Source organism: Callospermophilus lateralis, chromosome 11, assembly GCF_048772815.1.
Source record: "Callospermophilus lateralis isolate mCalLat2 chromosome 11, mCalLat2.hap1, whole genome shotgun sequence".
Taxonomy (NCBI): domain Eukaryota; kingdom Metazoa; phylum Chordata; class Mammalia; order Rodentia; family Sciuridae; genus Callospermophilus; species Callospermophilus lateralis.
The window spans coordinates 24639120-24651093 of NC_135315.1; the positions used below are offsets into that span (position 1 = coordinate 24639120).

The following is an 11974-nucleotide window of genomic DNA, read 5'->3' on the forward strand; positions in this document are numbered from 1 at the left end:
TATTGTGTTCTGGGCCCAGCTCTTCCATGACCTTATAGATGACCTGCACAAGTCATATGTGCTTGCTGTACTTGTGTTACTCAGGTTCCCTTACTGGATAAAGGAAGCTTCCTCCAAAAGAGATGCAATGTGAAGGCACTTTTAAAAAATAAAAATACTGGGGGAAGAAAGAAAAACTTAGAACCTTTCTTTTATAAACAAAATTGTCCAGGTTTATTCACCAACAGTTCCTCCTTTTTCTCACTGCCTGCTACTGTGCATCCCTCTATACTGAATCAGGGAAGGGCTTCTCTGGCCTCCTCGGCTGTTATCTCCTGTGAGTAGAGGTCAGTGAAGAGAGCTGGCAGCCAGTAGTGGGCCTCCCCTGGGGCCTGCAAGTCCAGCCAGGCCAGCCCCTCCTTCAGCAGGTGTTCCTGGGGGGAAAAGAAAGAATGCTTGAGAGGGGAGGTTCTGTGGGTCAAGTGTGGTAGCGAAGCAATCTCCAAACCTATTTTGGCTTCAGCAAGGTTTTCAAACAGCCTTTACGTGCCTTTGCACACTTACACAACCAAACTGGGATGCTGCTTGGCCTCATTTGCCTGAAGTGTGAAAATAACCAACAAGACATTTAACTTGTGCTGCTAGTGAATAGTAGAGCCTGAGTAAAGTGAGATGTAGTGGAAGAATGCAGGGGTCTTATTTTATGGCCTTGAGCAAATTACTGCTTCCATTCTCCCTGGAGAAAAGTAGAAATCACTGTTCTAGCCGTGAGTTGATTTGCTGGGAACAAATGTGAGGGACCACATTTATTCTACGATGGACTCACAGTTCCTATTCCTATGCAGGAAATATGCTCAATATTTACATTCTCCCACTTTACAGATGAAAAATCTAGAAACTAAATTGCCTGGGTAAGGGAAAAGCTACTGAAGCCAGAGCTCCTACATTCTCATGCTGCTGCTTCCTCTTCACAACAGTCTTACATCAGTACATGTTTATATATAAAGTTGTTATATAATATGCAATATATTGCTTAGTATATACTTATAGATACATAATTATAAGTAGTAATTAATTCCCTTCACTCTGTACTAGTTATTTCCAGCAGAAACTATATTAAGCTCCTGACCAGCAACTCCAGGTTGAATATGTCCAGGAGAGTAAGTGGGCATTGGTAGTTCCCCAGTAGCAAGGGCAGCTGCTGTTAGTGTACCCCAGGGTCAGAGGCCTGCCTTAATGAGTTCTACCTTCTCAGTCTCAGCAGAGAGATGATGGACTTCTCCTAGGGTGAAAACTGTAGCCTACAAGGCAAGAGTGAGCAGAGCAAGCCTAAAGTTCCTGCCTGTGTGGAACCCACCTCCCAACCAGAAACCCATCTTTTCTGGGCCATTGCAAAATCACATACCAGCACTTGGCGCGCCCGCTCCGTCTCCCATTTAAGACTGGCTTTGATTTCACTGACAGTCACGTACCCATTTTTCTGAAGGAAGGAGCAGTGGGAACTGAGTCAGTTAAGAGTGCACTCCCCTAGAGCCCAGCACCTGCTCAGGAGCAGCACACGTATCTGAACAGGAGAAAGAGCTGCCCTTGGGCCAATCCTGAGAAAGTATGGGAAAAGAATGTTTAGAGAAGTGACTTTCAGGATGATAGGGGTACTTTCGTGGGTTTGATCTTAATATGTGGGGTCCCAGATACTAAGATATTAGACTTGCAGAGAACTCTAATGCATGTCAAGGGAAGATTCAGAATGATAACTGATAGGAAGCAATGGTGATAATCATCATCACCTGTTAATCTAAAATATTTATAAATAGTTCTTGCCCTGCTTCATCCTACCTGTTCCCCAAAATAAAAATTTTTAATAAAAAAGCCCATTCCTTAATTTTATTTTGCATTAAAGAATTAAGGAAATGAACATGTCTTTCCTAAAATATATGATGGAGTTCTGGGGGAAGATGGTATATGCTTCAGGCATGCAAGGAATGAGAGGACTGGCAAGCAAAATTTTTAAACTTGTTTTGAAGAATCCACAAAGTAGCTTAAGAGGACATCAGAGAGTGTCTACCCCAGGAAATATAGTTAGTTGTCTGCATGTCTGTCTACCCGACTAGACTGTAAGCTCCTCGAGAGCAGGGACTTCATTGGACCTCTCTCTATATCTGCCCCACAGCCTAGCCCAGTGCTTTGCACTGTAGCTACTCAATAAATGTCTGCTGAATGAGCACAGGACTGAGTAGTTCATCCATAAGACAGTCTGCAAAAGACCTGAGCAGTGGGGAGAAAGAGATAACAGCTCACACACACTCTAGGGGTGCACCATTACCTCTGCCAGCTGCAGCACCACAGTGTGATCCATATTGAGCTCAGCTGGAACAGACTGAATGAGGTAAGTACCGCCCACAGGGATGATGCCGAAGCCAGTGCCCAATGCCTTTAGTTTCTTGATGGCCCTGATCAGGTCGTCTCTGAGGTGAGGAAGAGCAGCTTAAAGACCCTTGGCAGATAAGACCTGACAACAATGCAGTTTCAGCTCTGCCCGAGGCAGGGTACCCTGAGAGAAGAGTCAAAGGGCACACAACACTCAACTACATCAGTAAAATGGCAGGTTAAACGGCACCAAAAAGTGCTTGGACACTGAAGGAAGATAGTACAGAAGTCAGATTGCACACTTGGCAAACCACGAATTTCAACACCCTAATAAAAGTAAAAAATAGAATACATGACCAGTGTAACTCCACATTATGTACAACCACAATAATGGGAAGTTATACTCCATGTATGTATGATGTCAAAATACATTCTACTGTCATGCCTAACTTTTTTTCCTAAAAAGTAATAAGCATACTGAAGCTCATCAGGAAATATGGATAAGGTAGCTGAAGACAACAGGGAGTAGTGTGAACTGTAGAGAATTATTTTTTCTTATTTCTGGTGTTGAGGATTGAACCCATGGCCTTTCACATGATAGGCAAGTGTTGTAAAACTAAGCTACTTTCCCAGTCCTTTAGAAATTCAACCCCAGGATTGCCAGATTTTCCGATTTCCCAGTTGACAACAAACTCAGGAAAGGCATAAAATGAGTAATTCATATATCCAGCCCACAAACTGAAGTTTATAACTGCTGCCAAAGCCTAGAAATGTTATCACCTAATCAACCAGGAATTGAGAACTTTTAGGTAGATTGAAATGCTTTCTCCAACCCCTTAGAAGAGCAGATTCAAATCTGTCTTGTCAGGCATGATGGCATACACCTTTAATCCCAGCAACCTGGGAAGCTGAGGCAGGAGGATTGCAAGTTCAAAGCCAGACCCAGAAATTTAACCAAATCCTCAGCAACTTAGTGAGACTATCTAAAAATAAGAAAAAAATAAAAAGGACTGGTCATGTATTCAGTGATAATGCACCCCTGTATTCAATCCCCAGTAAACCCCATGAAATACTCTCTCAAATGCACTAGGTCACCTCATTTGCAGTGAGTATGGCTAATAATCTTGTCATAACTTCCTTTTTGAATATTCCTGGTCTTTATGATCTCATTCTGGGATGGCTCTTTGGGAGCTACATCTAAAACAACCACAAATTTCTTCTCCATTAGACTCAAACATAGAGGCTTGTGAACCAGGCCAATATACCCCATTATATCACCCTGATCTCTAAGCCCAGAATTTCTTTATTTTTCTTCTTCTTCTTTTTTTTAATGGTGCTGGGAATTGAACCCAGGGCCTTGTGCATGTGAAGCAAGCACTCTTACCAAATGAGCTATATCCCCAGCCCCTCTATGCACAGCATTTCTAAGGGCTACATCTGTCTCCTTGGCTTCAAATAATCTCAAAATCCATGTACATACTCCTAAGTTTTAAACAATACATATGTATGAAAAATGCTAATACCACAAAATGTATACAAGTTGTAATCTCTTAGTTGAGAGACAAATGTTTTGTTTTATTTTTGGTTTTTTGTGGAACTGGGGATTAAACCCAGGTGTACTTCAGCTGGATTAAGTACTGGTTTAAGGACTGAACCATACTTCCAGCCCTTTTTTGTATTTTACTTGAAGACAAGGTCTAAGTTGCTGAGGCTGGCTTTGAATTCAGCATCCCCCTGCCTCAGCCTCCAGAGCTGGGGGAAATTCAGGCATGCACCAGTGTGCCTGGACAAAATGAGGTGTGTTTATCTTCTTTTTTTTCAGTGCTAGGGATCAAATACAGGATCTCACACATGCAAGGATATGGTCAAAAACTGAGCCATATCCCCAGCTGCCTTTCTTAAAATATAGGTCTCTGTAGTTTTTTCATATGAAAATATATTTTTTTCTGACCATACAGAGCAATAAAAACAGTTCACAGCTGGGCATGGTGGTGTAGCATACAATCCCAACAATTTGGGAGGCTGAGGCATAAGGATGAAAAGTTTTGAGGCCAGCCACAGCATATTAGTAAGACTTTTAGCAACTTAGCAAGACTTTGTCTCAAAAAATAAAAAGGGATATAACTTAGTGGTAAAGCACCTCTGGGTTCAACCCCTAGTACTGAAAAAAATAAAATTAAGAAACAAAAATCATGGGCTGGGGATGTGGCTCGGTGATAGAGTGCTTGCCTAGCATGTGTGAGGCACTGTGTTTGATTCTCAGCACCACATATAAATAAATTATAAAAATTAATGTCTATTGACAACTAAAAATAAAAAAAATCAGCACCTAAGCTAGCCTACACATATGAGGAGTAGGGAGAAGATTTCCATCTAGGGCTAGACATAGTGGCACATGCATGTAATCCCAGAGACTAGGGAGACAGAGGCAGGAAGATGGCAAGTTCAAGGCCAGCATCAGCAACTCAGTGAGGCCCTAAGCAATTTAATGAAACACTGTTTCAAAATAAAAAGGGTTAGGGATGTGGCTCAGGAGTTAAACTCCCCTGGATTCAAATCCTGGTACCAAAACAAAAATTATTATAAATAAATGAATAAATAAATGATTTCCATCTGACTTTAAAGACCTCTAAAAGGGGTGGAAGGCAACACCTACTGGCTGACATCCTGGGCGAACTTGCCCCTTCCTTTTAACACCTGTTGATGTAGTTCCTCCAGAGTTATCAGACCTGTTGGAGAGGGAGACAGAAAGCAGACGAAGAGATTACCTTTATGGCTGCAATGTTCTTGATATAAGGGCTGTGTCTGTTTATCGCCAACAATTTATAACTGTTTTTTTTTGTTGTTGTTGTTGTTGTTTTTGGTACTGTTAATTGAACCCAGGAGCACTTGAATCCAACTTTTTAAAATTTTTTATTTTGAGACAGGGTCTAAGTTGCTCAGGGCTTTGCTAAATTACTGAAGCTGACCCTGAACTTGTGTTCCTCAGCTTCAACCTCTTGAGTAGCTTGGATAACAGACATGTGCCCCCATACCCAATCTAGAATACTTTAATTACAAATTTTTTTTAGTTGTTGATAAAGTTTTATTTTATTATTTGTTTATTTATATACAGTACTGAGAATTAAACCCAGTGCCTCACACATGCTAAGCAAGCACTCTACCACTAAGCCACAACCCTAGCCCCATCAGATGACTATTTGTAACATCACATTTTCAGGAATGCAGACTCAGTTGGCATCCCTACACCTCAAAAAGGCAGTGCAGGCCTGTAGTTATTAATGAAAAAATCATAACCCAGATGCATCACACATCATGGGACAAAACCTACTTCCTACCTCCCTTCTATTTTCTGTAATGAGGCAGGACTGGATATTCCCAGCCAAAGATCTTTCCAGAATAGACAACTGGCCAGGTGCAGTGTAAGCCTATAATCCTAGCAACTTGGAAGACTGAGATAGGAGGATCACAAATTTGTTGCCAGCTTCAGCAATGTTAAAGACCTGTTTCAAAAAAAGAAAAGGCACTTGGGATGTAACTCAGTTGTAAATCACCCATGTATTAGAAAAACGAAAAGAGGGCAGGGGGTGTGGGAAATGATCATTCAGGTAATTCTAGTTACCCTTAGCTGTGGAGACATGCCATGGATTCAGCTGCATAAAACAGCTAAGATGTATCTCAAGACCTTGTAGATTTGCAGACTACAGGATGGAAAAGATAATCTTTTGAGGGTTTCTACTCAGAGAAGTTCAATGCCCAATCCACGAACTTCACCACTGCCCTCACCTCCATTCCGATGCTTTAGAGCCAGGCACACTTCGATAATCTGGACGCCCAACTCATAATAGAAGTCCCCCACGCCCAGCATCTCAGACCAAAATCCTTTTCCAGCTATAAGAGAGAAAAATACAAAAGCTAAGTTATTCAATAATCTTCATCCTATCTGTTCTTCCAACAGTGGATTGAAACATCTATTTTGCGAGTAATCTTGTTGCCTAGCTTTAAGTCTTGCTCTACTTGCTACTCAAGATCCTCTGTGACAGACAACCTGCCTCTTGAGAATTGCTCATAAAACAGGCTCAGACAGTTCCAAAGGGTGGGCAATGTCAAAGTCCTTTTTGGGGCTGAGGTTACAGTTCAGTGGTTTTCCTTTTCCAAAGCATACAGTGAAATATAGTAGGAGATATAATCTAGACAAGGCTAAGAGAAAAAATAGGCAAACTTGGCATTGGAAAATCCACTGAAGTCAAGCAGGTTAAGCATGCCCTCAATCATAGATACTTGGGAGGCTGCCTCTGCAACTTAGACAGACACTGTCCCAAAATGAAAAGTAAAAAGGGCTGGGGATATAAAACAACCCTGAGTTCAATCCCCATTTTAAAATAATAATAATATTTAATAAGCCCAGAGCAGGGTTGCAGACCTGTCATCCCAGCAGGGTAGAAGAATCCTAAGTTCAAGGAAGAGCCAGCCTCAGCAACTTAGTGAGGCTTTAAGTAATTTGTTGAGTCCCTGTCTCAAAACAAAAAACAAAAAAAGGGCTGGAGATGTAGCTCAATGGTAAAGGACCCCTGCATTCAATCTTCCATATGAAAAAACTAAAATACATTTAATACACCTAACCTATGCAATGTCATAGGTTAGAAACACATTACACTGTAGAGTATCAGTTATTTACCCTTCTGATCAAACTCATGCTGCCCAGCATCCAAGAGTATTTTACTCACATAATATTAACCCAGGAAAAAGCTAAATTCAAAGTATGGTTTCTGGTGAATACCAATTGCTTTTATAGCACTACCAAGGTGAACCATCCTACAATGGGGACCATCTATGTCGTTTAATTATTAGTGGTATTTACCTCTGCAATTACAAGACAGGATCAGTCTTAAGACTCTGGGTTCATCTCCTACATCCCCTACCCCCTAATTTATAGGACAGTCAGGAGACTTCCACTTCCTTTTTTATATAGCTCTTTGTTGACTATATGACCACAAAGTACCTTCATTAATAGTATTTTTTTAATATTTATTTTTTTATTTGTAATTGGCCACAATTCCTTTTTATTTATTTATTTATTTATTTATTTATTTATTTTTAGGCAGTGCTGAGGGTTGAACCCAGGGCCTTGCACTTGCTAGGTGAGTGCTCTACTACTGAGCCACAACTCCAGCCCCAAAAGTAGTTTTTTTTTTTTTTTTAAAACAGGGGGAAATGCCATTAAAACAACAAAAACACCTCCACTACAGATTATTCAAGGGAGAATCATGGGCCCTGGCTACTTGTTCTTCACTCTAGTCTTTCCATCTTCCCAGCAGAATAGGCACTAGCCATCCTGCTAGGTACTCCCTAAAGATGACATCCTCTGGCTCTTCTTACAGGCCCTTCTAAGGGGTTAGAGGGTAGATAAGCTTCTGTCCCTAGCAGCCCTATGAGGACACTGGACCGCTACAATTTCTTACAGGCTAGAGGATCCACTCCAATGGTTGCACACATGTCCTGGAACTGTACACGGAACTCAGGATTCTTCCTTATCTCCTGCTTGTGTTTGCTGGCAAATTCCTCCAGGTTGGTCTTGAACATGTCCAATTGTTTTGACATCTGTTGGAAGGACAAGGGGTAGCTTAGGAGCAGTCCAGGAGATAATTAGCTGCCCAAAATAAGCTCCTGGTCCGTGGCAAGGAAAAAGCTGAAATAACATGTCTCCTTCAGGCCTACAATTATGCTGTTTATTGTCTCCTCTTTTTATTCCTACTTGTGCACAGTTGTCAGAAGTGAGATGCTGTACTTTTTCCTCAGTTCTAAACTACACATTTTTTCATGTATCCCTGTTCTAAAATCAGGATACATCCAATAATAATCAACAAGCATGTCTAACATGATATTCCCCCCCAAAAAAAAGTTAATAAATTGAAGGTATAGCTAATAATCCATTTTGTCTTTGAAATAGGGAATGCAGTGTTCCGACAGTGGAAAATCTTCAGCCACTAATGAAAAGCTAGGTAGGAAAAAAATGAAGTCTGGCATGATTTAGGATTATAGTGGTTATTTAATCTGAGTCATGGATCTCCTTAGGGATCAATTCCACATAAAGAAATGGGGGATTGGAGTTGTGGCTCAGCAGTAGAGCACTCACCTAGCATGTGCGAGCACTGAGTTCAATCCTCAGCACCAATATAAATAAATAAATGTATTGTGTCCAACTACAACACACACACACACACACACACACACACACACACACACACATATATATATATATATATATATATATTTTTTTTTTTTTTTTTTTAAAAGGAAATTGTGGTGGGGAGCAGCTGAATATCAGAGCAAACACAATAAGGTTTGTGGATTCTATGAATTTTTAGTTATATTACCCCTTCTTTCACTTTCCCTAATTAATAAAAACTATCTATCCCAGCTTACAACCCTCCTGACTCAGCCTCCCAAGCCACCAGAATTACATGTGTCACTGCACCTGGCATAAAGACTATCTTCTATCCTTCCAAAAATAACCATTCCTGGTCCAATATCTCCTCATTTGCAACATAAAACTATCAGAAGCTGAGCACAGTGGCACATACATGTAATCACAGGTACTCAAAGGCTGAGGCAGGAGAATCCCAAGTTCAAAAGCCAGCCAAACAACTTAGTGAGGCCCTAAGCAACTTAATAAAACCTTGTATGAAATAAAAAATAGGGGCTGGGGATACAGCTCATTTGGTAGAGTGCTTGCCTTGCATGCACAAGGCCCTGGGTTTGATTCCCAGCAGCACAATCAATCAATCAATAATAAAAAGGAATAGGGATGTGACTTAGTGGAACAGCACATAGGCTCAGCATATTAAAGGTCTTGGCTTGGGGACCAGCATCACAAAAAATAATATATTAAAAGCCCCAAAAGACTTTTATCAAATCATTCTAAAGCCAAGCATTGGGGAACATACCTGTAGCCCCAGCTACTCTGAAGATTAAAGGATCACTTCAGCCCAAGCATACAAGACCAGCCTGGGCAACAGAGCAATACCTCATCTCAAAAAAAGAAAAAAAAAAAAAAAAATACACTCAGAAAATGAGAAATTATATCCCATCTATGTATGATATATCAAAGTGCATAAATTGCATTCTGCTGTCATGTATAATTAATTAGAACAAATAAAAAATAAATAAAATGAATAGCTTTTCCACTTACAACCCATGTAACATTGGATAAATTACTCAGTGTCTCAATGTTCTTAATTCTAAACTAATTGAGTTCTTTCTTTATAAGTGTGAATCAAATCTGAGTTGTCAAAATCAAAATGGAGTCACTGTGTCTGTACTCCCAAAATAATAAGCTGGGAGCCTATAAAGGAAGAGTTCTTAGATTCATCTATAGATTCATACATGACTACAAGATTAAAACTATCAAAAAAGGTTGTCAGAACCACAAGCTTGCACAGAGTCCACTACAAACTTTTATGAAAACTACTTCTACAAAAACATCTGCCCATCTGCTATCTATTCAACCTCAGGCTGATGCCACTCTTGTTATTTATCATTGTGACCAAGACTATTGTTTCAAAATATACAATGCAATCCTCTTCATTTTCATCTTTAAAAACTTCCTTTTGGCTGGGTTTGGTGGTGCACACTATAATCCCAGCAGCTTGTGAGGCTGAGGCAAGGAGGATCCCAAGTTCAAAGCCAGCCTTAGCAAGGCACTAAGCAACTCAGTGAGACCTTGCCTCTAAATAAAATACAAAATAGGGGAGCTGGGTTTGTGTCTCAGTGGTAGAGCACTTGCCTAGCGTGTGTGAGGCACTGGGTTTAATTCTCAGCACCACATATAAATAAATGAATAAAATAAAGTTTCATCAACATCTAAAAAAATATTTTTAAAAAATACAAAATAGGGGGGCTGGGGATGTGGCTCAAGTGGTAGCACACTCGCCTGGCATGCACGGGGCGCTGGGTTTGAACCTCAGCACCACATAAAAATTAAAATAAACAAATAAATAAAGATGTTGTGTCCACCGAAAACTAAAAAATAAATATTAAAAAAAATACAAAATAGGGCTGGGGATGTGGTTGAGTGCCCCTGAGTTCAATTCCTGGTATCAAAAATAAAAGCCAGCCTCAGCATCTTAATGAGGCCCTAAGCAACTTATCAAGACCCTGTCTCAAAGCATTAAAAAAAAAATGGGGGGCTGGGAATGTGACTTGTGGTTGAGTTCCCCTGGGTTCAATTCCTGGTTAAAAAAAAAAAGAAAGAAAGAAAGAAAGAAGGAAAGAAAGAAAAAATAAATAAACTTCTCTTTGCCTCAATCTATTTGTATATGGACATAACTAACTGTGGCATGTATATTCCCAATGCAGTGCTACTCCCAATAAGTATCAGTAAGTAGTCTTTGGAGAATCCGATTTTTCTTTTTTTTTTTAGTTTTAGCTTGACATAGGATTTTAATGACTGAACAAGATGGCTTATGTAAAAAGTAGACAAGGGCTGGGGATGTAGCTCAGTGGTAGAGGGCTAACCTAGCATTTACAAGGCCCTGAGTTCAATCCCAGCACCAAAATTAATATATAAAATTAAGAGACAAGTGCCTGGAAAATTATAAGCATTTAAATCACTCAAAAACGTTAGCTAGTATTATTAGCAAGTCGCCTAAAAGATCATAGCAGCCCAGAAATCCGGATTTGCCAGACACTCTACTTTTATTTCAATCTAAACAATGTAGTTCACATCAATGATGTCCTGACCAGCCCTGTTATGTCTCCCTCCCTGGCTGAAGCCCTCCAATCACTCACCTGAGCCAGCTGGTCCTCTGCCAAGACAGTCCCTCGCTCCTTATACTTGGCCTGTCAGACAAAGAAACAAACATGAGTTGAGGAAGTGGGCTGTGGGGACTCCCACTTTTGCTGCCCCTGCTGGAGTATAAAAAGAGAAAGGTCTCTTTCTAAAGTGTTTTTAGGAAGAACAGGGTGAGGGAATAGAGTCAATGGCTTCTGTCTGTGATCAAACTGAGGAAACGCGGGAAAGAACTAGTGGACCTGGGGATGTTGACACGTCAATCCACCAGGAGCTGGAGAGACTCGGTTCCCCAGCGCCCCAAAAGCCTGTCTTAGTATCTGCTGCGAGGCGACTGAAGGGTACAGAACTCTGCACTTGGAGAACTCAGTTTCTCACGGGATAGGGGTGGGCTGGGGTCGACCTCTTCGCCCTCACCTCCGCAAGCTTCTTCTTGGCGATGGCGCCAGCTCCCACGCCGCGGCGGTGCATCCCCGCCCTGGGCCCGCGGGCCACCCCGCTACCGGGACCCCAGCTCTCCTAGTCCCGGGTTCTGCCGCCGGCTCCAACACGGAAGCCCCGGCAAAGCGTCATCCAAGAGCGCCGGAAGTGACGCCCCACTTCCTTCCTCGGCGCCAAGGGTCTCCCCCTGCCACGGACCCGGCCCCGCCTTACTCTGGTGGCAAAAATCCGCAAAGCCCCGATGGCACCGAAGGGTTGACGTGCGCCGATGAAAACCCCGACTACTGTCGAATTGCTCCCCGCATCCTGCGCGCGTTGTCGCCTCAGGTCCTGGAGTTCCCGCAACTACCACTCCACTGCATGGAGGTCGATAAATCTTCCTCTGACTTTTTAAAA

General features: G+C 41.5%; 1 protein-coding gene across 2 annotated transcripts; it reads right to left on the minus strand.

Annotated features, from left to right (window-relative positions):
* Positions 1-185: 185 nt before the first annotated feature.
* On the minus strand, positions 186-11703 carry Snf8 (SNF8 subunit of ESCRT-II). 2 transcript variants are annotated; one of them, XM_076870928.2, is made up of 8 exons: positions 11555-11703; positions 11137-11187; positions 7809-7947; positions 6133-6237; positions 5003-5075; positions 2303-2444; positions 1385-1459; positions 187-413 (listed from the first exon to the last, which is right to left on the minus strand). In XM_076870928.2, exons 1-8 carry the CDS (start codon positions 11606-11608, stop codon positions 276-278), a joined length of 777 nt encoding a protein of 258 aa, XP_076727043.1. In that variant the 5' UTR covers positions 11609-11703; the 3' UTR covers positions 187-275. The 2 variants fall into 2 exon arrangements, with proteins under 2 accessions (XP_076727044.1, XP_076727043.1); XM_076870929.1 differs by lacking the exon at positions 6133-6237 and having other exon boundaries at positions 186-413.
* Positions 11704-11974: the final 271 nt, after the last annotated feature.